Source organism: Cervus elaphus, chromosome 5, assembly GCF_910594005.1.
Source record: "Cervus elaphus chromosome 5, mCerEla1.1, whole genome shotgun sequence".
Classification (NCBI taxonomy): Eukaryota; Metazoa; Chordata; class Mammalia; order Artiodactyla; family Cervidae; genus Cervus; species Cervus elaphus.
The window spans coordinates 117,733,637-117,760,431 of record NC_057819.1 but is presented as its reverse complement, the minus strand read 5'-3'; the positions used below and the strand labels follow the sequence as shown (position 1 = coordinate 117,760,431).

General features: G+C 38.6%; 1 protein-coding gene across 5 annotated transcripts in view; it reads left to right on the top strand.

Moving 5' to 3' along the window:
• NSF (N-ethylmaleimide sensitive factor, vesicle fusing ATPase) overlaps positions 1-26,795 on the top strand; it is a 146,870-nt gene that overhangs the window by 27,755 nt on the left and 92,320 nt on the right. For all 5 annotated transcript variants that reach the window (XM_043904911.1, XM_043904909.1, XM_043904908.1 and 2 more), the window contains exons 5-8: positions 3,210-3,376; positions 6,888-6,995; positions 7,321-7,396; positions 9,870-10,025. In XM_043904911.1, the coding sequence (XP_043760846.1) occupies positions 3,210-3,376; positions 6,888-6,995; positions 7,321-7,396; positions 9,870-10,025 (507 nt within the window). The remainder of the gene's footprint in view (positions 1-3,209; positions 3,377-6,887; positions 6,996-7,320; positions 7,397-9,869; positions 10,026-26,795) is intronic.

The window sequence follows — 26,795 nt, the reverse complement described above, 5'->3', positions numbered from 1 at the left end:
AGCCGGACACGACTAAGTGACTTCAATCAATCCAATCCAAACTTGCCTCACAGAAATACCTGGGGAGTTCTGTTTTTGTTTTTTTTGTTTTTTGTTTTTTTAAAGATTCTCAGGCCCCTCCCTTGGGGGTCTGATTCATGAATCTGTGTTTTTAACAATCACCCTTAAGTAGTTGTTATCAGTCACATTTTTGGGAATATTGACATAAGTGATTCCCTTAACTGTCTCCTCCTCACCTGAAAGCATAGCATGAAGCTGAGACAGTGGAGGAGTTCAGCACCAAAGGGAAGTAGGTCGCTGCGTGAAGCCAGGGTTCCCTGTTTGTAGACACTGTCAGAGATAAAAATGAACATTTGTTAAATCTAATGAGAAGACCTATGTGTATGAAGCTTAGGTTTCTAATTTCCTTAAACTTACTTTTCTAAATATAAGTGTTCTTAACTTTTAATGCAGATAAATTCTGTTGTGAAAAAGAAAATTCAAGATGAAATGAAAAAATGTGTTTTGTGGCCTTAAATTGTGTTTAAAGCATTCTCCTGCTACCAGAAATGCTTATCTTGAATGTAAAGTAAGTTCTTTAAAAAGACAAATCAAACAGACCTAATTGGCAGAATAAAACTTAAGTGTTCAGATGGAACTAAGGTGAAGTAAGGTTGAGGTAAGGAAGGGTTTGGGGGCCTGATTGTTGTCATGATGTAGCATAAAGGTACAAAACTTTTTCAGTGTAAGTAGAGGTTTAGGCAAAGAGAGAATAGGAAGTTTGGTATGAAGGGGAGTGTTTATTCAAAGATTCTGAAACAGGAGTTCTGTCTGTTAGGAGAATTTTTTAGTCAGATCAGTGATTTTAGTTCTCAGACTAAATCTTCTAGAAGAATCATTTAGTTTTCTCTCTGTCTGTAAGTACCATGTTTTAAGTATTGCAGACTGATGTTCAGTTAACACATGTTTTTTTGAACCTGTCTTTGTAATACCTGTTCAAAGCATTGGCTATAATTTTTTGTTTATAAATTAATCTTTGATGTTAAATTGCTATTGGTCATAAAATAAGAAACATTCTTAACCTTTTGGCCCTTTGCTCCTTGTTGAAACCTTCAGGGCATCTGTCCCTTTGGGGGCTGATGATGGCGCTGACCATGGTGCTGCCTGTGAAACTGTCCATGGTACTGCCATAGCATTTGAAATTGTAACAACTTGGTCTTTTCTATTTAGGAACACTGACCTTTAAATTAAGATGCATTTGAAAACTGTAGTCAGTATTGATGATATTTTAATAACGTATTCAAATTTCTTGGTATAAGAATGGTTCACACACGTGTATATATCCATGCATATATCTATACATATGCATGTGCACACACATGATGATGCTATGAAATTGTTTTGGAGTCTTTAATGCACAAAATTGTGTCATACTGTGCAACCCTTTCTGAATTATACTTTTTTCACTCAATATTATGTTTTAATGGACCATTCATCTTTATTAAATATATATCAGATTTTAGTTTTAAGTGCAACACATTATTCTACATTATGACTATGCCACATTTTATTCATCATTTCCTGACTGATAAGCATTTTTTAAATGTTTGACTATTAGAAATATACTGCAATGAACCTCCCTGTAACTTTCTAGTTCAAGAGTCTTCTGGGGACAGACCCCTGGAAATGAGATTGTCAATCAACTTATTTATTTTCCATTAATAATTCATCCCATAAATATTTTGTTGTATGGAGAAACAACTAAGCTGTCTTATGAAAATCACTCAGAATGTAAACTGTGCTTCCTGGGAAGTACACAAAAAGAACACAACATGCAGAAGTGGAGGCCAGAGAGTATTCTGAAACTCTCAGCTGAGATTTGAGCTTATCTTTGATCTTCAGCAAATTTTCCAACCCTCCATCGTGGCTTTCTTTGTTATTTTGCTCTTGAAAACATATATCAAGTATGTGTGTCCCCTTTATGATGGCCAACCAAAATACAAAAATATGATTAATTAAGCAATTTCATTCAAAGGACTTACAAAAAATCCTTGTACTTAACTCAAGACTAGACTCAGCTAGTCTGTAAGAAATAAGTTGAGAACAGAAATTGAGCATGAAAGGGCCATAAAGATTTATCTAGCTCAGTCTTATTTTATAGGTGTGACAAATCAAGGCACAGAAAGTTAGGTGGTTTATAGATTCGTCCATTTACTAATAGATTGCAACACATGGTTTCCAGAGTCCCTTTGTTTCTAGCATGAAAAGTATAGGTGTTTTGCTGCTGTTGTTTCATTTAAACAGTTCATGAATATATTAAGCATCCTGCCAACACTGTTGTTTGTTTGCTGTGCTCAGTCATGTCCGACTCTTTGCAACCCCATGGACTGTAGCCCACCAGGCTTCTCTGTCCTTGAAATTTCCCAGGCAAAAATACTGGAGTGGGTTGCCCTTTTCTCTTCCTTGGGATTTTCCCGACCCAGGGATTGAGCCCGCATCTCTGGCATCTCCTGCATTGGCAGGTGGATTCTTTACCACCAAGTCACCTGGGAAGCCCACAGACACTATTAGGTGCTGTTAATACACAGATGAGCTAAAGGTCTGGTTTTTGTCCTGTTATGCATGTAGAACTTACTGTGGTTCCCCTGAAATCATAGGTGCTCAGTAAATATTTTTGTACTATTAAAAAAAGAAATGTCAAAGTCTTAAGTTGCTCTGCAGGAAATCCCTCTAGAAAACATTTTTTTCTCAAGGGTTTTTTTGGTTTTTGTTTTGGTCCTACACTCTTAATTTGCTAAAGCAAGAGTCCACACACCTCTGACCTTGGCTCTTTCTTGTGTCAAGCAAAAGTCTTGTTTGAAAACAGCATGGTATGCCATCTCCATCAGGACTTCCCATTCTGTCACTCCATCCTCTGCTTAATGAGGAGGAAGATGGAGAGGCTGTATGGGGGCAGCTGTAATTTCCCCAGAACAGTCAGGTGAGGGGTAAAAGTACAGGAGATTGCTGTTCAGTATGTTCCAGTTAAGTCAGGGGGAAGAACATCTCTAGTGGTTATTATTATGTTTAAAAAATATCTGTTCCTTATGTATCCCTCCAATGAAGGTCATGAAAAATCCCCCTTTGGTCAAGTCTATTTCATTTATGTGAAACTTTTAGTTACTTGAAGCACAGCACGGATTTGGTGTCTTTGTGACTTAAAAAAAAATGCTCCTTTTTTTCCTCCCTAGTGTCCTTATATACCTTTGACAAAGCCAAGCAGTGTATTGGCACGATGACCATCGAGATTGATTTCCTGCAGAAAAAAAGTATCGACTCCAACCCATATGATACTGACAAGATGGCCGCAGAATTTATTCAGCAGTTCAACAACCAGGCATTCTCAGTGGGTCAACAGGTAGTTTTAAACTTTCTTTCATTTAGAGACATTTTTATCTCTGTACTTGTCCAAAATTAATTGTTTTTTAAAAGCTGAGAGGAGCTTTGCATATGAACAGCTATATCTAAGGTGAGTGATAAAAAGTGAGGGAAATATATTTGCTGAACCTCTAGCAGACTGTTTAGAAAAATTATAAAGTTAGCTTACGGTGTCATATATAAGGACAGCAGCTTTTCTTTCTGTAAATTTGGGAACACTATAGACATGTATATCAAATTTCTTTTCTTGTCATGGGACATTTGTCTGGGGATGTCTTTCTGTTTTCCTGATGTACTTCTGTAGAAAAGTAATTCTTAACATTTTTGGTTATGAGCTGCTTTGAGAATCGTAAGAAAATTACATGTAAATATATATTCAGTTTTTTATGGAGCTTTTGAAGCCCAGATTTTCTCTTCTTAAAAATAATATTGCTTATAAAGAAGATGAGGGTCATATATACAATGGAATATTACTGAGCCATAAAAAAGTGAAATAATGCCATTTGTAGCAACATGGATGAACCTGGAGATTATCATACTGACTGAACGAAGTGAATCAGATGGAGAAAAACGTGATGTCACTCATATATGGAATTTAATCTTAAAAGAGAAGTGAACTTATATACAAAACAGAAATGACTTACATCTATTGAAAACAAACTTACGATTGCCTAAAGGGAAACACTGGGGGAGGGATAAATCAGAAGCTTGGGGTGAACACACACACACACACACACACACACACACACTACTACTACTACTATATAGAAAATAGATAACCAACAGAGACTTGGGGTGAACACACACACACACACTACTATATAGAAAATAGATAACCAACAGAGACTTGGGGTGAACACACACACACACACACACACACACACACACACACACACACACACACACACACACACACACACACACACACACACACAGATAACCAACAGAGACTTGGGGTGAACACACACACACACACACACACACACACACACACACACACACACACACACTACTATATAGAAAATAGATAACCAACAGAGACTTGGGGTGAACACACACACACACACTACTATATAGAAAATAGATAACCAACAGAGACTTGGGGTGAACACACACACACACACACACACACTACTATATAGAAAATAGATGACCAACAGAGACCTACTGTATAGCACAGGGAACTCTACGCAATATTTTGTAGTAACCAATATGAGAAAAGAATCTAAAATAGAATGAATATGTGTATAACTGAATCACTTGGCCATACACTTGAAGCTAATGCAACAGGGTAAGTCAACTATAGTCCAATAGAATAAAGGGAAAAGATGATCCTGTTTATATTGCTCCCTTCTTTGGACTTCAGTTAGTACATTGTTTGGTCTCCTAAGAAGAAATTCTGTGTGGGTTTTTTTTTTTTAATTTTACCTAAGAAATGTGTGAGTTCATAAATTATTATTTGTTTTTCTACATAAACAATCTCTGCTCTTTTGACCTTACCATTCCATTTGTCTCTTTCTGTGACTTCTGAATCATTAACTCCTTCCTCCTACCATAGCTCCATAGCAGCTGTTCTCAAACTATGGCCTTGAGGCCCTTTCAGGGGGTTTGTGAGGTCAAATCTAATATCAAAACATTTTTTAAAAAGGATGTTATATGCCCATTTCCTCTTATTCTCTCACAAGTGGAGTTGTGCAGGCCACATGATGGGTACTAGCATAGTTACACTGCCTGCTGAAGCAAACATGAATGCCCAGTGGTCTTCCATTAAGCAAGAAATTAGAGATTTGCAGAAATGTCACAGTGCCACTCTTCCCACTTATGTTTTATACCTTGGGAAATGGAAATACTTTAAAATAAATTATAAATATGTTATTTGTGTTAATATATAAATGTACTTTATTTTTTTTTAATTAATAAAGTTTCTTGTTCTAATTTCTAATATAGTGAATATCAACAGATTACAATCCATATAAACCAAATTTGGGGGTTTAGGAATGTAAAAGGATTCTGAGGTCAAAAAGTTTGAAAATTCCAGCTTTATAGTGTTCTGATCTCTTGAGTTACATAGACTGTCCTTGTGTGTCTCCTGTGGGAAGGCCTGTAAAATGGGAGAAATGGCAGGAGGAGGGACCTGAGGGAAATGAGTGTAGTGTCATTACTTGTAAAGACAAGACTCTTAAGGATTTGGTTAACCCATATATCATCATATCAAACTTTCACAATTGGAAACTTGAGTTACTGATAGACAGGAAAAGGACACAGAACACTTATTATTGTTTTTAAGAGTACTGGAATTGAAATGAACCTTAGAGGTTATCTTGTCTAACCTCCTCATTTTGCACATGAGGAATTTTATTTAGGTCCAGAGACGATCTGTGAGCTGCCCTGTATAGCTGAGACAAGAACCTGCTAGTCAGTTGATCCATTCATTAACAAATACTTATTGAACACTTAGTATGAGTTCAGTAAATACTATTTTAGGCCTGTAGATCTTTGGTGAATAAAGCAGACACATTTCCTACCTTTGTAGAGCTTCCTTTCTAGTTGGGAAAGACAGAAAATAAGAAAGAAATGCCATGTCCTGTTAATGTCAGTCAAATGGGATGATGCACTAGAGATCCGCTGGGCTGCTACTTGGAATTAGATGGATTGAGGAGGCTCCCCAGGATGATAGGTAGCTGATGATTTGTTGACTTACCTGCCCATTGCTTTTTGGGCTTCACCGTAGTCCTTCTGGATTCCTACACTTTCTGATAGTTGTGCTCAAATTGCCTAACTAAAATTTCCTTGTTTTTACCTTCTCCTTTAGCTTTTGTATTTTAATAGAAAATGCCTTGGTATTTGTAATAATTTAAAACCCAGTGACATGCAAACATCTACAAACCCACAAAAGAAAATCCTCCATAATACAGAGAAAGAATAAATATCTCAAATCATTCTTCTTAGTGTTTATTCCCATTCTTGGTAATTAGTGGTGGTAGGATGACAGTCAGCCTTGTTTATTGCATTTTTGTTATACCCTGGTATCCCGAAGAGGGCCTAGATTGTAGAAGGCACTTAATAAATATTTGGTGAGTGAATGAGCATTCAGAAGCTGTCCCTGCACTTGAAGGCACTTTGTACTGACTGTAGAAAAGCATGATGTTAGAGGCACACAACCAAGGCTTGCATCCTGGCATTGTCATTTGCTGTGACTCTAGGTCCCATTTAACTCCTCTCTGAATCTCAGCATCCTTCCTGGTAAAATAGGACTGATTTTTTGCAGACGAGTTAGTGAGTATTAATTACGGAACATCCTGTAACGTTTGTTTGGCACAGAGCAGATACTCAGTAAGTGTTAGTTCCTTTGCTCTGTGGGTAGTTTGCCTTGTGGAGAAGAGTGAGCTGAGAAAGCTGCTTGCCTGTGTTTGAAAAACATTGGCGATGATGTGAAAATCAAACCATTATATCATGAAGTGATTTTTTTTCCCCCTGTCTTTTCTATATAGCTTGTATTTAGCTTCAATGAGAAGCTTTTTGGCTTACTGGTCAAAGACATTGAAGCCATGGATCCCAGTATCCTCAAGGGAGAGCCTGCAACTGGTAAAAGACAGAAGGTATGTTTTATTTCTGATCATCTATATGATGTGCATCGTGCAAATGAATATAACTTTCCTAGCCATTCTCTACCTCAGTGATTTCTTTTATATTATGTACTCTTTTAAGATAGTAGGGAGAAATTGCCTTTAAACCCAGCATAGTTATTAAAATATAGTATAAAACAGACTTATGTGAAGATCTAATAGTAATTTTAAATAGCTGATAGTTTGAAAAATTTGCTTTGCTCATGGAGACTTCATTTCTCTTTTGTTTTTCACCTTGCTTTGAGAAGTCCAGAAATCTGCTGTAAGACTAACTACTAATTATTGTCTGTCTTTATAGATTGAAATAGGGCTGGTTGTTGGAAACAGCCAGGTTGCATTTGAAAAAGCAGAAAATTCATCACTCAATCTTATTGGTAAGATTTACAGTTTTTTAGAAGATTCTGAATAAAGTGGGGCCATCTGTTAATAATGGGCTTCCCTGGTGGGCTCAGACAGTAAAGAATCCACCTGCAGTGCGGGAGACCTGGGTTCGATCCCTGGGTCGGGAAGATCCCCTGGAGGAGGGCATGACAACCCACTGTAGTATTCTTGCCTGGAGAATCCCCGTGGACAGAGGAACCTGTGGGCTACAGTCTATGGGGTTGCAGAGAGTCAGACATGACTGAGCGACTAAACACAGCGCATCTGTTAACAATACGTGACCCAACTACAGTGATTAAACAGGAAGAGAGAATAGAGATACTTGCCTTGAAAAGGCTTATCACAGAATCATGGAGTATTTCATATCTTTCAGATATACTGATGTAGAAAAAATTTAAAACCTTCACTGGATCAATTTTGTCCAATAGAAATATAATGTGAGCCATGTATGTCATTTTAAATTTCCTAGTAACCTCACTAAAAATAAGGGAAAAGACAGATAAAAATTAATTTTTAAACTTTTAATAAATATGTGTACACTGACAGAAGATTCATAAAAAATATTCAGAAAGTTCCCTTAACCCTTAACCAGCTTCCTGTGATGGTACCTCTTAAGTAACCATAGTACACTTTTCCAAAACTAGATTAACATGTTTCCATTGCTGCTAACTAGAGACTTTATTTGGATTTCATCAGTTTTTTCATTATGTCCTTTTTCTATTCCAGGGTCTAACTTGGAATTCCACGTTGCATTTAGTGGTTTAGTCTCCATGGTCTTCTCCAGTCTCTGACAGTTCCTCAGACTTTCACTGTCTTTTCATGACCGTGAGAGCTGGTCATGTATTTTGTAGAATGTCCCTCAGCTAGTTGTGTGTTAAATGTGATACTAGCATTATTTCCATTAGTGACTGAGTTAAATGATCAATGTACAGGTAAAAAATTCTTTCCAGCAGATCCATAGTTCAGTCCTACTCTTGTACGTTAACCCCACTTTTATTATATTAACATAATGCGGATTGGGCTCTAAAAACAGTAACTCATCAGCATAATGATGCCATTAACTGTATTTACCTATGTTGATGTCTATCCTGGTACAAGGTAGAGGATTTTCAGTGGTTACACACTATTATATCCAAAGTCATTTAAATTTGAATGTGTGTCCTTTTCTCCAGAGCCATAAGTTATCATTCCTCTTTTATTGTTTCTCAACTGTAAAATATTTATTTCATGAAATATGAATAAGCACTCAAAAACAGCTCACTCTAAAATTTAAAAAATTTGATTATATCTTCATACTGTTTTATAGTTCTTTTTGCTTAACATATTTTAAGCATCTTATAAATATACTTCTACAGTATTGTTTTTAATGACTAATATATTATTTTATGGCTTCCCTGGTGGCTAAAGAATCCACCTACCAAGTAGGAGACTCAGGTTTGATCATAATTAGGATATATCATAATCTACTGTTGCTGATTCAGTATGTTTCTGGAGTGATTTCTTTGTATATTGTATGGTATATTACCCCGAGAGTTGCATGACTTTCATACAATGGAGGTAATTTCTAAGGGTGATTAATACTTTCCCCCCCGCATTTGAAAGTAAAATTATATAATTTGGCCACAAGAGGGCAGTAGAGTGTAAGAAAAGTATTTTTGGTTACTTCATAAAGGAAGTGTTAAGTCCACAAAACCCTAGCCATACAATTAGCATCTAGGGTAAACTTTTTCTAATGTGACCTGTTATTCCCTAATTAAAAGAAAACTATAGTTCTTTCTTTTTTTTGTTTATGTGGACTGTACTAAGGCACTTTTATTCTTTGTGTTTGAGAGAGAGGGTGTGGTTCTCTTGAGTTACTTTAGGGGGCACTATGACATTTAAGTTAGATAATTTTCTTGTTTGTGAAAGAATTTGAAAACATGAATTTTGAAATCATCGAAGACTTTAGGATAATTTTAGATTATTGTGCAAATGAAGAAAAAGCAAATAAGACTTTAAACTTCATACATCTTTTCAAGCTGAAGAATTAAATTGCTGATTATATACTTAATTTAGATACATATATGTATTTTTAAATATTACTTTAGGAGCCTTGAGGGACTGCTAGATTTCAGTTGCATTTCTGGCAACTAGTGTTTTCTTCATCAGATATGCACATGGTGTTTCTTCTAATCAACCAAGTTAGTTAACTTCGTTAGGAGTTAGAGGTCAATAAGACCAAGCTCCATGGATTGACTACAGCATAGTTGAGCCAGTCATTTTGAAAGTTTTTCTGACCCTAAATGGGGACCAGGCAAACTAACAAATATAACAAAACTCATCCTTCTTAAAAAATCAGCGAGGAAGGTGTTTTCATGTTTGATAGCTTTTCTTGATTCACTGAGGATGCCCAGGGAGTTCTGACTGTCTTTTTACACTTAGTGGTGAAGTTCTTCTCTCACATTTGATTATCTTTGTTTGAAATAGGCAAAGCTAAAACCAAGGAAAATCGCCAGTCTATCATCAATCCTGACTGGAACTTTGAAAAAATGGGAATAGGAGGTCTGGACAAGGAGTTTTCAGATATTTTTCGACGAGCATTTGCTTCCAGAGTATTTCCTCCAGAGATTGTGGAACAAATGGGTGAGTTTTAAAAAGAAAAATTGGATAAAATCTTATACTGTTTTAGAAAATTGGATGTGATAAAATCTGTTTTCAGTAATGTTTTGAAATTATCTTTCAGGCCTGACAAACTGTTTCAAACTGTTTCTTCCTCTTTTAAAAAAGCTTAAAAAAACTTTTAAAGTTTTAAGATTTTTAAAACTACATTTTAATTTTATGGGAAAATCATAAAAATAATTGTGGTTGCTTGATTTAATTTATTTATCCAAGTATGTTTCTCTATAGGTCATATTTAGAAATTTCATTATATTTATATATTTATGAACTTTTAAAACAGGGCCTATATAGAAATGTCATCTGACTCTAAAGATTCACTGAAGGTCAGATTTACCATGCCGAATAGTCATTATCTATTAGACAATGGATACTGTTCTAATATTAGCTGTTGCTTTTTTTTTTAATTGTATTACCCAGTTAATACATCTTCATACCTGGTAAATGGATACTTGGCATGTTGTAAATTTATGCAAAAGGACAAATGCAGAATATACATAGGAATTTCCACATTGCATACAAAGAAATGCACTAGTCATTTATCACTTTTTTCTTGAAGGTTTATTTAATTTATCTGTGTGTGAAATGGCTTTATTTGCCCTGGTGGGAATGCTGTGCTGACTGTTTTCATATGCATATCATACGTTGGATTGGAATGTTAGCTACAGAATATCTGAGGAAGGAATTTATACCATAACAGCTTCTGGCAGACTATTCGTGTTAAAAACTGTATCCAAAAAAACTGAAGGAATACAAATATATTACTCCCTTCACCTCCATCATTCTTTATCTTTAAATTGCTACTGGGAGATAAGAGTATATTCATCATGGTGGGGCTGAGCACTACTTTCTAGGCACTAAGTGCTTGGTTCTGTCAGCCTCCTATTGTTGGTAGCCTTTCGGCCTGGTCGCTCACTCCGATAAGTTACACACGGCACACACCTGTTCACTGGCTAAAGGTCGAGTTTGAAATTGGATTAAGAGAAAATGACAGAGACCCTCATCACCTGAGTTTTATACACCTTGAAATGGCAATAACATACTTTTTTTTATCTGAAAGACACAAAGGCCAAGTCCATAAAAAAACAGAATTTTAATTTGGAAAATAGTTAAAAATGTGATAGTTCGCTACCTTGGTAATGTGTATTTTGAGGCACAGTAAATCCATAAAACTTTAAAATAAAGAAATGGAAATATTGCTTAAGTATGTTTGAGGTATAAGCAGAGATTAAAGGGTGATTCCAAATGTTCTAAGTTATTCTTGTGCAATATCTCTTTACTCATTTTCAAGCCCGAGCACCATACAGAGAGTATGATGATTGTGTCTTTGAACATTTAAACTCCCCCTGGTGTCTCAGCGGTGAAGAATCTGCCTGCCATGCAGCAGATGTGGGTTCAGTTCCTAGGTTGGAAAGATCCCCTGGAGAAAGGAATGGCAACCCACTCCAGTATTCATGCCTGGGAAAGTCTATGGACAGAGGAGCCTGGAGGGCTACAGTACATGGGGTCACAAGAGTCAGATACGACTTAGCGAGTAAACCACCACCCCTCTACAGCCAACAAGTAGAAAAATAGCTGCTTCTATACGTTATATCTTTTAACTATATTAAAATATTTTCTCATGGTTTAAATGCTTACGAGGATTCAGATACTAGTTTCCTGTTTGTGCATTGTCCAAATCTTGCTCTTTAGGGCCTCTCTCTGAGGTTGAGAGAACAACCTATAAAGAAGTAAGCCCATTTCTGTTGGTTTGTGACTCTGTCAGCTCTTGAAGAGTTTGAAATGAAATCAAAACAGATTTGGAACTTCTGAGTGACTTTAGTCTGTTTCTGCGGTCCACATTGAAATCAGTTGAGTTGTACAGTATGCTTTTTGTTGTTAACGTGCTTTTTGACCAAGGACCTTGAATTTCAGTTTTGTTTGTTAGTACTACTACCCATTACCTTTTTTATGGATTTATTTTTCTAATATTTTTACTGATTTACTTAGGCATACATGAGTTCTCTTAAAAAAGTAATACTTTTTTATCTTTATGGCTTTTTGTCATCAAGAAGCATGTGTTGTCAATTTGACTTAAGAGATAATAAATTGGGGTGGGAGGGAGGCTCAAGAGGGAGGGGATATATGTATATATAGAGCTGATTTACATTGTTATATGGCAGAAACTAACAACACTGTAAAGCAATTATGTTCCATTTAAAAAATGAAAAAAAACGGGGTGGGGGGAGGCAGTAAGTCTTAAGGTACCTTGGTGTTTGAGCTGAACTGAGAGACTTTCTCTTTTACTCTGAGTGAAGACTCCTCATGTCCTTGCGCTGCTTTTTTAGTGGTGAAACAGCTGAGAAGGAAATCTCTTGCTGTGCATGTATTATTCCTTATTTTCCTGTAGAGGCTTCTTTTCTCATTTGAATTTTGGAGGAATTACATAGTAGCAAAGTTTCATTGCCTTCTGAGTACAATGTGGTTAGAAAGTTCTCATTAGGCTTTGATAAAGGCATATAAAAAGTACAAATTGCTACATTTACTTTAGCATTACATGCATCTTTTTTATGTATACACTGTGTTCTTTTACCCTGCCAAGTGGGAACAGAATTGGCTGATTTTTTCTTTCATTCTTTGTTAACTAAATAGTCAACCTGTGTGGGATCTCACTGGACATGGATATGACTGGTTAAATCAGTTCAAATGAAAAAAATAGGGATTAGAAAAGAATAATTAATGTAGGTTGAGACTGTTTTGTTTTACTTAAACAGGGAACATTTTTATTTTGGCTTGAGACCAAATCATTGTCTTTACCATGGAATCTAGAGTTACGTCTACTTTGTAAACAGGAATCTTAACTAAATGGATCTTCTTGCCTATATATCAAGGTTTCAAGTTTACAAAGTGATAAATTTAGAATTCTCTTCTGTCATTGTGTTTATGAGACTGATAATTATGCTTCTAGGTAATATAGTTCTTTCCTCTTGCCTGTAAAACTTCATGTTGCTTTTCAAAATTGCATATATAGTTTAGATACATACAGAATTTTGCTGATGAGATACAGAGAGACTAAAGAATTAACCAGAGGCACACAATTATGCAGAAAAAATAGGGATCAGATAATGTAATAGACATGAAATAAGTGTCCCAGAGTTTCCCATATATTAGTTTTTCTCTTGAAATACTTTCAAGTACGTAGTATACACCTTCCTGTTTTTGCTATAGTATTTTAAGAGAGAATCTTTTAAAATTTTTACTTCTTCATTTTTGGCTCTGCTGAATCTTCATGGGCTTTTCTCTTGTAGTGAGTGGGGGCCACTCTCAAGTTGCGGTGCGTGGGCCTCTCATTGCAGGGGCTTCTGTTGTTGCTGAGCACGCGCTCTAGGGCATCCAGGCTTCAGTAGTTGCAGCTCCTGTGCCCTAGAGTGCGGGCTTAATAGTTGTGGCACATGGGCTTAGTTGTTTCAAGGCATGTGGGATCTTCCCGATTCAGGCATCCAGTTCATGTCTCCTGCATTTGCAGGTGGATTCTTTACTGCTGAACCACCAGGGAAGCCCCTGTTAAAATATTTTTTTTTAACATAGAATTAAAGTCAAGGAAGGTCTTTAAGGGGAAAAGAGGTCACATACAACCAGCCCCACAGAGAGTGGAAAAAAGGTGATTTGTAGAATTAGGAAAAGGAGTTACTTTGGGGGAATGTACTTTGACTTCTGTTGTTCTTGTTTCAATCACTCTGTTTACTTTTTCCTTGTCTGGAGCAGTTGGACTCACCCCAAAACCCACATAGGGCTGCTCTTCCTAGAAAGCATGTGAAAGCATTAGCAAGGAAAACTAGAGCTAAAGTTTGCACTTAGCGGGTACCCAACAGCCTCTTAGTTAGAATGTTCTCCAGCGCCTACAGTGATAGCCGTTTAGTTAGACTTAAATCCTTACTCTGTGGGATAATAGAAGTACCTTTCGGGGCCCAAGATAGAAACCTGGGCATCAGAAACCAGCCTCGGTAAGTGAGGGTGAATAAACGGCGCAGCCCTTGCGTCCACCGAGGTTTCAGTGGAACGCCCTTGTGCCCCCTGTTCAGCCCTTCACCACGCTCACTGCCCGGTGTGCGATTGTGCAGAGAGTGCTCTGGGCACAGGGTCACCTCCATTCTCATTGTAGCTCTTTGGTTGGAAAAGATAGTTTGCAGAAAGAAACTCCGTTTTTGGCATCCCTGGCAGGTACCTCTATACCATAAATGTCAGAGCAAAAACAGCAACTTTTTTTTCAAAGAACAGTGAAATAATTGTTAAAGAATTACTGTCTCTTAATATAATTTTAGGACTAAGTTCACATGCATCAAGCAAAGTGGCTTTGGCAGAAGTTATCTGTTTCAGAGCTGGAAGGAAAAGAGTGTAGTGACTTAAAGGCCTCAAGCCTCATCCTGTCCTTGGGTGGACCTATACCTTGTAATTGGGCTTCCCAAGTGGCTCAGTGGTAAAAGAATCCGCCTGCCAATGCAGGAGACGGTGGAGACACAGGGTGGATCCCTGGGTCGGGAAGAGCCCCTGGAATAGAAAATGGCAACCCACTCCACTATTCTTGCCTGGAAAATCCCATGGACAGAGGAGCCTGGTGGACTACAGTGCATGTGCTCGCAGAGTTGGACACAGCTGAGAACCAGCACTATACGTTGTGATAGAAATGCAGGCCCCCCCGTGGGGAGTAAAGCCAATAGTTAGCATCTTGTACCCGCTTTCTTTGAAACTGACACTGTGTTCTTCCTTGTCTCCTTTCTCTGCCTCCATCTCTAAGCCCATTTTCAATCTGTATTTTTAAGGTCTCTTTTGAAATTTTAGAGGAAAGCAACTTTTTTCTGATATCACCAGTGAAACTGCAGTTACTCTACCAAGTCAGCTGCCAAGAAGATAAGGAGCCTTTCAATCACATGCAGACATCTTTCACATGCTAAAAACAGTGCAAATAAAATACAGTGGAAAAAAGGGCGCTGAGGTTTTGTCCATGCCGTATTTGGGAGAGAGGGAGTTTTTGCTAAGATTAACATAAACACTGACACTCTTAAAATGCATTTTCACACCCCCACACATGAGGAGAGATTGCAATTTAAATGGGGGTTAAGACATCTTGCCGAACTCTAGGGCTCTGTAAAAGGAACCCTAAGGCTAAAGAGCTTATCTGAAATTTGAAAAAAAAAAAAAAAATGAAGCTTTCTGACATTCATCTTTTTTCCTTGTATTAGTCATAACTTGCTTTTCAGCTATATTTTAGGTTTTGAATGCCAACCTGACATCTGTTCCAGTCTGCCTGTAATTTATTAGGAAAGGAAAAGAAAGCAATTGCTCACTAGTTAGAGATGCAGAACTCACCCCTTCTGCTTCTCCATGGAGTACTTATAGATGACACTTGAATATGAAGAATGTGGTAATTTACTAATTTGCTAATTCTAACTTCAGGTTGGGGAATTTATCTTTTATTTTTTTAATTAGAAGAAGAAAATGACCTTATGACCGTGTGATTTTCAGAAACTGTAGAGCAGGATATAAAGATAAAACAGACACCCTAAGAAAATATTATGGGTGCCTTTTTATATGCTTTTTGAAAATTTTAACCTAAAATTAAATTTTCATTGGTTTTAATTTTTTAAGTTAAGCTTATTTACATTTGAATATAAATGTTATAGTTATGCTTATATCTCAGAGTCAAATTATATGTAAATTCAGTTGGCATTTTAAATTTATAAATAGACTTTTAGAATGATTTCTTTCTTTGAGGGAGGCAGAACTATCTATAGAATCACCAGTGGATTTTATTTGCTGGCAACTACAATTGAGTTACTTACAAATCAGCAGTTGGATCACTATGAAGTTGAAGTCTGAAGTTTTTACCTAAATGTCTGCCAGTGAGGAAATGATTAAATAAATTAGACTGCCTCCTTCCCAACCTACTGTGGAATACAGTGAAACAAATCTTAAAATGATATAGCTGTAAATGTACAGATATGTTTTAATAATTAAACATACTAAAGTAAATGCTATTAGAAAAGTCAATATGCACTCACATTAAATTGAAAAAAAAAAATTGCTTGCTTCCATGAAAGGGAATTGAGGATGGGACATAAAGAGAGATTTTTGTTCTTTCACTCCGTGTACCTCTTCCCTGAATGTTTAACTATGATATTTCTGCTTGTGTAATTAAAAAACAAAAAGATAACCACATAGGCTCTTTCTATCTCATGGCAGCTCCCCTGACAGCACATCAAGGGAGCAGGGGGACAGGAATGTCCCTCTCCCTGGTGAAGTTTCTGTGGAGAAGGAGAGCTCAGAGACAGGCCTAGATCCCGAGAGCTCTGATGGCAGCCCCTTACTGAGCATAGGTAGACACACCTATCCTTTTCTACTGAAAGACAAAAACAGTTTCTTAATGTGTAACAGACTACTTCCTCCAGTTAATTTTTGCATTATAGAATGGATATACTTTTTGTAGAATGGGGAGCAAGTAGCTTGTATTCTCTCCCAGCCATGAGAACATTTGCACCGGAGACTTTTAGAGACTTTAAGCAGCTGCGGAAGCATTAGCGAGGAAGGAGTGGGAGAAGGGATTGGGGGAGAGCAGAGTGTCTGCCATGTGAGGAACCATGCTTAAATCCATTTGGTCTTAAAAACTTTTCCACTCAGGAACCTAATTTATGTGACTCCTAAAGTAAAATGGTTGCTGTTTTTTTCTTTTTTCAATTTTCCTTCTGTATTCAGGTGGTAATGGTGATGTTAGCTGATAATTATATAGGGCCAGGCACTCTTCTTAATGCTTTACATCTGTTAACTTATTTAACCCTCACAACAACATTATGATGTAGATACTCTATTGTTCTCTTATAATGGAAAAGTAACTGAGTCTCTAAAGGTTGAGTAACTGGTCAAAGATACATAGCTAGTAAGTGGTGGATTTGAACTCAGTCAGTCTAGCCTTCCTCAGTGATCAATGCAAAGAAACAGAGGAAGACAATAGAATGGGAAAGACTAGAGATCTTTTCAAGAAAATTAGAGATACCAAGGGAACATGTCATGCAAAGATGGGCACAATAAAGGACAGACATGGCATGGACCTAACAGAAGCAGAAGATGTTAAGAAGAGGTGGCGAGAATATGACCCAGCAATACCACTTCTGGGCATACACACTGAGGAAACCAGATCTGAAAGAGACACGTGCACCCCAATGTTCATTGCAGCACTGTTTATGATAGCCAGGACATGGAAGCAACCTAGATGCCCATCAGCAGATGAATGGATAAGGAAACTGTGGTACATATACACCATGGAATATTACTCAGCCATTAAAAAGAATTCATTTGAACCAGTTCTAATGAGATGGATGAAACTGGAGCCCATTATATAGAGTGAAGTAAGCCAGAAAGATAAAGAACATTACAGCATACTAACACATATATATGGAATTTAGAAAGATGGTAACGACAACCCTATATGCAAAACAGAAAAAGAGACACAGAAGTACAGAACAGACTTTTGAACTCTGTGGGAGAAGATGAGGGTGGGATGTTGCAAAAGAACAGCATGTATATTATCTATGGTGAAACAGGTCACCAGCCCAGGTGGGATGCATGAGACAAGTGCTCGAGCCTGGTGCACTGGGAAGACCCAGAGGAATCGGGTGGAGAGGGAGGTGGGAGGGGGGATCGGGATGGGGAATACGTGTAAATCTATTGCTGGTTCGTGTCAATGTATGACAAAACCCACTGAAAAACTAAATAAATAAATTAATTAAAAAAAAAAGAAAGAAGAGGTGGCAAGAATACACAGAAGAACTATACAGAAAAGATCTTCATGACCCAGATAACCACAATGGTTTGATCACTTACCTAGAGCCAGACATCCTGGAATGCGAAGTCAAGTGGGCCTTAGGAAGCATCACTACGAACAAAACTAGTGGAGTTGATGGAATTCCAATTGAACTATTTTAAATCCTAAAAGATGATGCTGTGAAAGTGCTGCAGTCAATATGCCAGCAAATTTGGAAAACTCAGCAGTGGCCACAGGACTGGAAAAGGTCAGTTTTCATTCCAATCCCAGAGAAAGGCAATGCCAAAGAATGTTCATGCTACCACACAATTGCACTCATCTGTCACACTAGCAAAGTAATGCTCAAAATTCTCCAAGCCAGGCTTCAGCAACACGTGAATGGTGAACTTCCAGATGTTCAAGCTGGTTTTAGAAAAGGCAGAGGAACCAGAGATCAAATTGCCAACATCCGTTGGATCATCGAAAAAGCAAGAGAGTTCCAGAAAAACATCTATTTCTGCTTTATTGACTACACCAAAGCCGTTGACTGTGGATCACAGCAAACTGTGGAAAATTCTTCAAGAGATGGGAATACCAGACCACCTGACCCATCTCCTGAGAAATCTGTATGCGGGTCAAGACGCGACAGTTAGAACTGGACATGGAACAACAGACTGGTTCCAAATAGGGAAAGGAGTATGTCAAGGCTGTATATTGTCACCATGCTTATTTCACTTATATGCAGAGCACATCATGAGAAATGCCGGGCTGGATGAAGCACAAGCTGGAATCAAGATTGCCAGGAGAAATGTCAATAACCTCAGATATGCAGATGACACCATCCTTATGGCAGAAAGTGAAGAACTAAAGAGCCTCTTGAAGAAAGTAAAAGAGTGAAAAAGTTGGCTTAAAGCTCAACATTCAGGAAACAAAGATCATGGCATCTGGTCCCATCACTTCATGGCAAATAGATGGGGAAACAGTGGAAACAGAGACTTTATTTTTTGGGCTCCAAAATCACTGCAGATGGTGACTGCAGCCATAAAATTAAAAGATGCTTGCTCCTTAGAGGAAAAGCTATGACCAACCTAGAGAGCGTGTTAAAAAGCAGAGACATTACTTTGCCAACAAAAGTCTTATCTAGTCAAGGCTATGGTTTTTCCAGTATTCATGTATGGATGTGAGAGTTGGACTAGAAAGAAAGCTGAGCGCTGAAGAATTGATGCTTTAGAACTGTGGTGTTGGAGAAGACTCTTGAGAGTCCCTTGGACAGAAAGGAGGTCCAACCAGTCTATCCTAAAGGAAATCAGTCCTGAATATTCATTGGAAGGACTGATGCTGAAGCTGAAACTCCCAATACTTTGGCCACCTGATGTGAAGAACTGACTCATTGGGAAAGACCCTGATGCTGGGAAAGATTGAAGTCAGGAGGAGAAGGGGACAATAGAGGATGAGGTTGGATGGCATCACTGACTCAATGGACATGACTTTGAGCAAGCTCTGGGAGTTGGTGATGGACAGGGAAGCCTGGGGTGCTGCAGTCCATGGGGTTGCAAAGAGTCAGACACGACTGAGCGACTGAACTGCAGTGACTGAATCTGGCCTGAGAGTGCATGTCATTAACTTTACGTTGTTCTTTTCTCATGAAAGCCCATGATATAAAACTATTAAAATGGGCTTTTCAGCCTCACTTCTAGGGGACCTCTGAGGTGACCTTCAAGGGAGCCGAAGCCATAGGTTTTTTCAGTTGTGGCACCATTGACATTTTGAGCTGGATAATTATTTGTCCTGAGGTGCTGGCTGTCCTGTGCATTGTAGGATGTTCAGCAGCATCTCTGGCCTCTACCGGCTAGAAGCCAAGCAGCACTGTCCCTCTGAAACCTAGTGGTGATAACCGAAAATATCTCAAGACATTGTCAAATATCCCCTTGGGGCAAAATCACCCTTGGTTGAGTACCACTGATCTAGTACATCCCCTGGCTCCTTCTCCTTATAGGTGCAGAAATTGCGGCCCAAGGTCACTAACCAGGTCACTGGTGGAACTAGTACTAGAACTTGGGTCTCTGGTCCAGGAACCAGGGGGGAAAATAGAGGAAAGCAAATGACTCACTGAGCTTATACAACTAGTAACTGGCAGCGTTACGACTGGGAATCAGGATGCCTGGCTTCAGAGTCTGTATTCTGAGTCGCCTCTCCGAATGTTGAGGAGATGAAGCTAAGAGTCGAGTAGTCAATAAAGCCTTGGATTTTATGTCAGATAATATCCTATGACGAGTATGTAACTTTCACATTTGCCTTTCTTTCTGAATTAATTCTCAAGGAAATTTACAAACCTTTCCACATATATAAGGTTGTAAGAGCTTAGACATAATAGGTTTGGGGGGTGAAAAGGGAGGGAGGAATTATTAAAGCACTGCAGGTCTATAGGTCTGGCCTCACCCACTACCGTTTCCTGTACACACTTTAAATGACAGTCTTCACATTCAGAAATTACCCAGTACTTTAGTGATTTGGTAGAATTCTGCATATTGAGTATATATAGAGCTGGTTGATAACTATGGAAGTCTGACCTTTTCATTTATATGTCAGACAACTGCTTAAGCTTTTTGCCCTCTCTTCCTCTGCTAAAGAGTTAAACTACCACCTCCTCCTTCCTCGTCATCATACTCCTTTTCATCTCCTCCTCCTCTTTTTCCCTGCTTCTACTTCTTCCCCTTCTCCCCACCTTCTTTTAACCATTTTTGTTTTTAAGAGTAGAGATACTTTCTAAAACCTCAGATTGTTGTCTGGGCAGTGAGTGTCTTGACTGAAAGCATAAAGAACTATCTGTTTGGGTTTTAAAATTTGATTGGAGAAACTGTCTCAATTGAGATTCCTTAATTTTCTTATTTCTAGTAGATTTTCTGGAACTTGAATGTGGCAAAAACCTGTGGACTTACCTTGGCCTGGAGTAATAGGAAGTATAGGCACTCAATCTATGAATCAGTAAACTTTCTAAGATACTAAAGTTTGTAGATAAATTACTTTTGTAGTAACCTCATATATTCAGATTGTCACGAGCTCAAGACATGTGAAGAACTGGTGGTAGGACTGTGGTGTCTGCTACCTAATAACTCTAGTCCACTTGCTTCATGTGCTTTTGGCCCTCTTTGTAGCATACTACAGGAAATGGGTGGTTGCTGAGATTGTGTCAGAGGCTCTCTCTTAGAGAGCTGTCAGCTTAGAGATGACATGAATGTAAAACTCAAATAATTATTTAGCAGTTAAACAATATAACCTAAGAAATGTCAATAGTATCAAAAGCCAGTATGTGATAGAATGCTAAATGAGTGGTATAGATGGCAAATCTTTAGGAATTTTGAAAGAAAGGATCACAGAAGACTTCATGGAGTAGTCAGCCCTTGAGTGAGGCCTTAAATGCTGTGTGATTTGGGTAGGGGGAGGGAAAGGGATGGTTGTTTGTATCCTTGGAAGTTGACAGTAAGCAAGGTATAGAATTCACAACTTTGACCAGGCTAGCAGTGCTGTTGTTGGAAAGCTAGGCCGTGGTTGGGTTCTGGAAAGCTATGAGTCAGGAGATGAGGACTTTCTTTGGTAAGTACTGTCCATTTAACCTTCCAGGCAGACTCAGGTGCTTATGTGTCCCCTGCATCTTGTATATATACTTCGAATAGAGCTCTGTTCTTAGTTTCTTCTAATTATTCATTTGCATTACACTTGTAAAGCAGAGTCTCTCAGCCTTGGCATTTTTGATGTTTTAGGCTGGATCATTCTTTGTCGGGGGCGGGGGCTGTACTCTTCATTTAGGTTGTTTAAGAGCATCTCTGGCCTCTGTTCACTCAGTGCCAGCAGTTCCTCCTTCCTGCTGTGTGACAGTCAAAAACGTCTCCCCTGAATGGCAGAATCACCCTGCATTGCGGGTGCAACTGTAATGTCTTTTTATCCATGTATTAGCAACACCCAGGCAGTTTGGAATACAGTCTACAGATCATTGCTGAGCCATGAACCATTGTTACCAGTCCATCATGAGAAAAATATCAAAATTGATAATAAGAATTTAGAAACTTTTTTTAGTAATTTAAAATTAGCACTTTTTTAAATTGTAGTTTTACAAAAACATTGGTCTGCAATGGATTGAAAACTTAGAAGAAGAAAAAACTAGGTCTTAACATAGTTTGAGAAGCATTGCCCTACATAAATATTTGCCAATTGAATGTAATTTTGAATAAACAATCATAATGGGAAGTCATTGGGGGAATTTTCAGCAGGGGAACAAAGCAATTAAAGTTAGTGTCTTAGATAATTAATGTGATTATGCTGTATGAAAAGCATTGCTCTCGAGAGTAGGTGATATATGAGATAGTGAGAGACCAGTAGATCATAATTGTCCAGTTGTGTGGTACTAGAAACCTGGGTTAAGGTGGTGACAGTGGGAATGGAAAGGGAAGAAAAGATGTGAAAACAATTACAAAGATGAAATTGGCAGAATTTGGTCATTAGTTACTGTGGTGACAGAACTAGAGGTGAGACTCAGGTCTCTGTGAGAAAATGTTAGAAATAAGAAAATCAGGAGGACCTCGGGGGAGTGGAGAATAATCATTGCACATATATTCATCACCATGAAAAAAAACCCTGGAAGCTGAATTGAGGATGCATGCGTGCTAAGTCGCTTCAGTTGGGTCCAACTTTTTGCGACCCTGTGGACTGTAGCCTGGCAAGCTTGCTGTCCATGGAATTCTCCAGGCAAGAATACTGGAGTGGGTTGCCATGCATTCCTCCAGGAAATGTTCCCTGTGTTGATTCCCTCTAGGGATCGAACTTGCATCTTTTTATGTCTCCTGCATTAGCAGGCAGGTTCTTTACCACTAGCGCCACCTGGGAAGCCAGGTGCAATGGATTGAAAACTTAGAAGAAGAAAAAAACAAAAAAAAAACTAGGTCTTAGCATAGATAGTTTGAGAGGCATTGCTCTGCATAAATATTTGCTAAATGAATGTAATTTCAGTCCATTGAGGATAGAGAAAAAGAATTGCTGATGTATTTATTTATTGAAGTCGAGCTTCAGTCACTCTGTGCACATTTACGAAACACACCATGGACCAGTCTTTTTTGAAATAACCTCTTAACTTGGTTTCTCTCCCTCCAAGGATTTATCTTCTTTTTATCTCTCTGGCTGTCCCTTCTCAGCCTGCTTTGTGTCCTTTGCAATACAGTTCCCCTGGAGTCTGGCTTAGAGCTCCTTTCCTCACTCTTAAATTGTTCTCCAAATTGGTCACATCCATTTCCATAGGTTCAAGTAATGTCTTTATGCCACTAACTCTCAAATATGCATATTCCATCGCAGTCTGAAATTAGAGCTCTGGACTTCTAGCATCATAACCTCTTGGCTACCTCATGGATATACAGTAAATGCACAATCAGACTCATTCATCTGCCCCCTCCATCCTCTCCCCTAAACATACTTCTGTTTTATAGCACAGGCGATGCTCTGGCGGAGAATCTAGGCACCCTCTTTAACTTCTCTCTTTCCCTCCCCTCCCATTTCCTGTCAGTACTGCCTTCTCTTCTGAATCTCAAATCTGTCCACTTCTCTCCATCTCCCTGCCACTGCCTTCCTTCAGGCCACCATTATCTCTTGCCTGAATTACTCCCTAAGCCTTCAGCCTTGCCCTTCTCTAATCCATTCTCCACACTGTAACTGGAGCGATTTTTATAAAAAGGCAAGTCTGATCCTGTCACTTCACTGGTTAAAACTCTTTAGTAGCTCTTCTTAACTCCTTCCGTGGCTTACAAGCCTTATGTGGTCTGGCCCCTGCCAAACTTTCCCACCTCCTCTCTCAGCCTGCACCCCCTCCCCCATGCTCTGGGTTCCAGCCAACTTGTGCTATTTTAGGCTCCACTAATTTGCCATGCTGCTGTCTGTTACCTCAATATCCAAGGGTACTTTTTCACCATCTTTTAATCCAACCTCCTGTTCATCCTCCAGGCCTCAGCTTTGATCTCACTTTTTACAGACTGCTTTGACTTTAGTGCTCCTCCAAGGTGTTCTAGTAATTCCATGTTCTTCTGTGCATTATTACCTTGTAGCATAATTGCTTGTCACCCACTGGCAGGTAGACCCCGCCATGAGCCTAAGATAAATTCAGGAAGGAAGAGGCCTTGTGTATTTGGTTACTCGTGTATGTTCTGCTCCTGTGCTGGTGCCTGGCTCACAGTGTAAGTTTTTAGGAAGTGAATAAACACCAAGAACTTGATTAACTTAGTTGTAGAACACTTAAGTTAGATCCAACTCCTGCCCTCAAGATGCTTATGTTGTATGTGGGACTAACACAGCATACCCAGAGCAGCATTGTGTAAAGTATAAGGTACATTGTGAACCAAATTAGCAAAGTAGGCAGTATGAGGAAGCAGCAGATGCCCTGATGAATAAAGACTTGAGCCTTGTCTTTAAAATGTTACTAAATCTTTGTTGATCCTTTTAGATTCCTTCTTAATCTAGGAAAGACCTCTTGTATTGTTCCTAAATGGAACTGGCCTACAGAAAGAAGGGGGAAGGTATTTTACTTAGGTATTTATACACGTATGTATTTTTGACTGGCTCTACTCATGTATAGTCTGTTTTTCTGTTTAAATAGAATCATACACTGGTCATTGTGATCAGTGTCATATGGTCATACTGTGACCTTTTTCTTTATTAAAGAGTGTATTGAACAGAATTTTGGACTATGTGGGAGAAGGCGAGGGTGGGATGATTTGAGAGAATAGCATTGAAGCATGTATATTAGCATATGTAAAATAGATGACCAGTGCAAGCTTGATGCATGAAGCAGGGCACTCAAAACTGGTGATCTGGGACAGCCCAGAGGGATGGGGTGGGGAGGAAGGTGAAGGGGGAGTTCAGGATGGGGGGACACATGTGCACCTGTGGCTGATTCATGTCAATGTAAGGCAAAATCCACCACAATATTGTAAAGTAATTATCCTCCAAAAAATAAAGGGTTCAGTTCAGTTCAGTCACTCAGTCGTGTCCGACTCTTTGCAGCCCCATGGACTGCAGCACCCCAGGCCTTTCTGTCCATCACCAACTCCCAGAGTTTACTCACATTCACGTCCATTGAGTTGGTGATGCCAACAACAGACTGGTTCCAAATAGGGAAAGGAGTACGTCAAGGCTGTACATTGTCATCCTGCTTATTTAACTTTTATGCAGAGTACATCATGAGAAACATCCAACCATCTCATCCTCTGTTGTCCCCTTCTCCTCTCTCCTTCAATCTTTCCCAGCATCAGGGTCTTTCCCAATGAGTCAGCTCTTCGCATTAGGTGGCTGAAGTATTGGAGTTTCAGCTTCAGCATCAGTCCTTCCAATGAACATTCAGAACTGATTTCCTTTAGGATGGACTGGTTGGATCTCCTTGCAGTCCAAGGGACTCTCAAGAGTCTTCTCCAACACCACAGTTCTAAAGCATCAATTCTTCAGTGCTCAGCTTTCTTTGTAGTCCAACTCTCACATCCATACGTGAATACTGGAAAAACCATAGCCTTGACTAGATAGACCTTTGTTGGCAAAGTGATGTCTCTGCTTTTTAATATGCTGTCTAGGTTGGTCATAACTTCTCTTCCAAGGAGTAAGCGTCTTTTTATTTCATGGCTGCAGACACCATCTGCAGTGATTTTGGAGCCCCCCAAAATAAAGTCTCTCACTGTGTCTACTGTTTCCCCATCTATTTGCCATGAAGTGATGGGACCAGATGCCATGATCTTAGTTTTCTGAATGTTGAGCTTTAGGCCAACTTTTTCACTCTCCTCTTTAACTTTCATCAAGAGGCTCTTTAGTTCTTCACTTTCTGCCATAAGGATGGTGTCATCTGCATATCTGAAGTTATTGACATTTCTCCCGGCAATCTTGATTCCAGCTTGTGCTTCCTCCAGCCCGGCATTTCTCATGATGTACTCTGCATAAAAGTTAAATAAGCAGGATGACAATGTACAGCCTTGACGTACTCCTTTCCCTATTTGGAACCAGTCTGTTGTTCCATGTCCAGTTCTAACTGTTGCTTCCTGACCTGCATACAGATTTCTCAAGAGGCAGGTCAGGTGGTCTGGTATTTCTCTCTCTTTCAGAATTTTCCACAGTTAAAATAAAGGGTACTTTCATTTAAAAAGAAAAAAGAAAAAGACTGCATCATCCCAAGAAAGAACATTTTTTTAAAAAATATATAAATCATATTAGCAAAACTGTATCAAGATAAGCTTGTACTGGTAAATTAGCATCTCTTCCTCAGTAGTAAGAAGGCTTTTGGGCACACCAACAGGGCTGGCTTTGAGGGCTGCCTTTGATATCACCACTTTTCACTTGTATCCCCCAGGGCATCTTAGTACTTCAGGGCCCTGGGCCCTGAACTTTCTGAGTTTTGGTATCCTCACCTGCAAAATTACTTACTTTGTAAGTTTATTGTCAGTAGAGCATTAATGTGTAAAAATTTCCTAACATAGTACCTTGCTTACTGTGAAACATTACGTAAATGGTGGTTGGTATGATTATATTGCCAAAAAGTGCTAGTATAAAAGAGAAAAATCTTTAATCTATTCCCTTTAATCAAATGTTTAGGTATATCTCCTTATCTTAAACTTTTGTTGCTGTTCAAAACACTTTATGCCTGAGATTATCCTCTTGATATTTTGTAATTATACATTTTGAGCAGTGTTTGTTGATAAGGTAGTCAAGGGACACCTGGAAATATGTTTTCTTTGTTTATGAACTCATACTTTGGCTGATCTCTATTTACTTTTTATCACATTCCATCAGAAAAGAGCTGATAAATGCTCTTTCACTTCCTTCTATAAATCTTGTCAGTTTCTTCTTATATGTGGTATATTGAGTTAGAAAAACAACAACCATCTTGAAAGACACTATAGAGAATAGGATGTTGAAGGAAGGGAAGTGGAAGAAAGAATTAACTA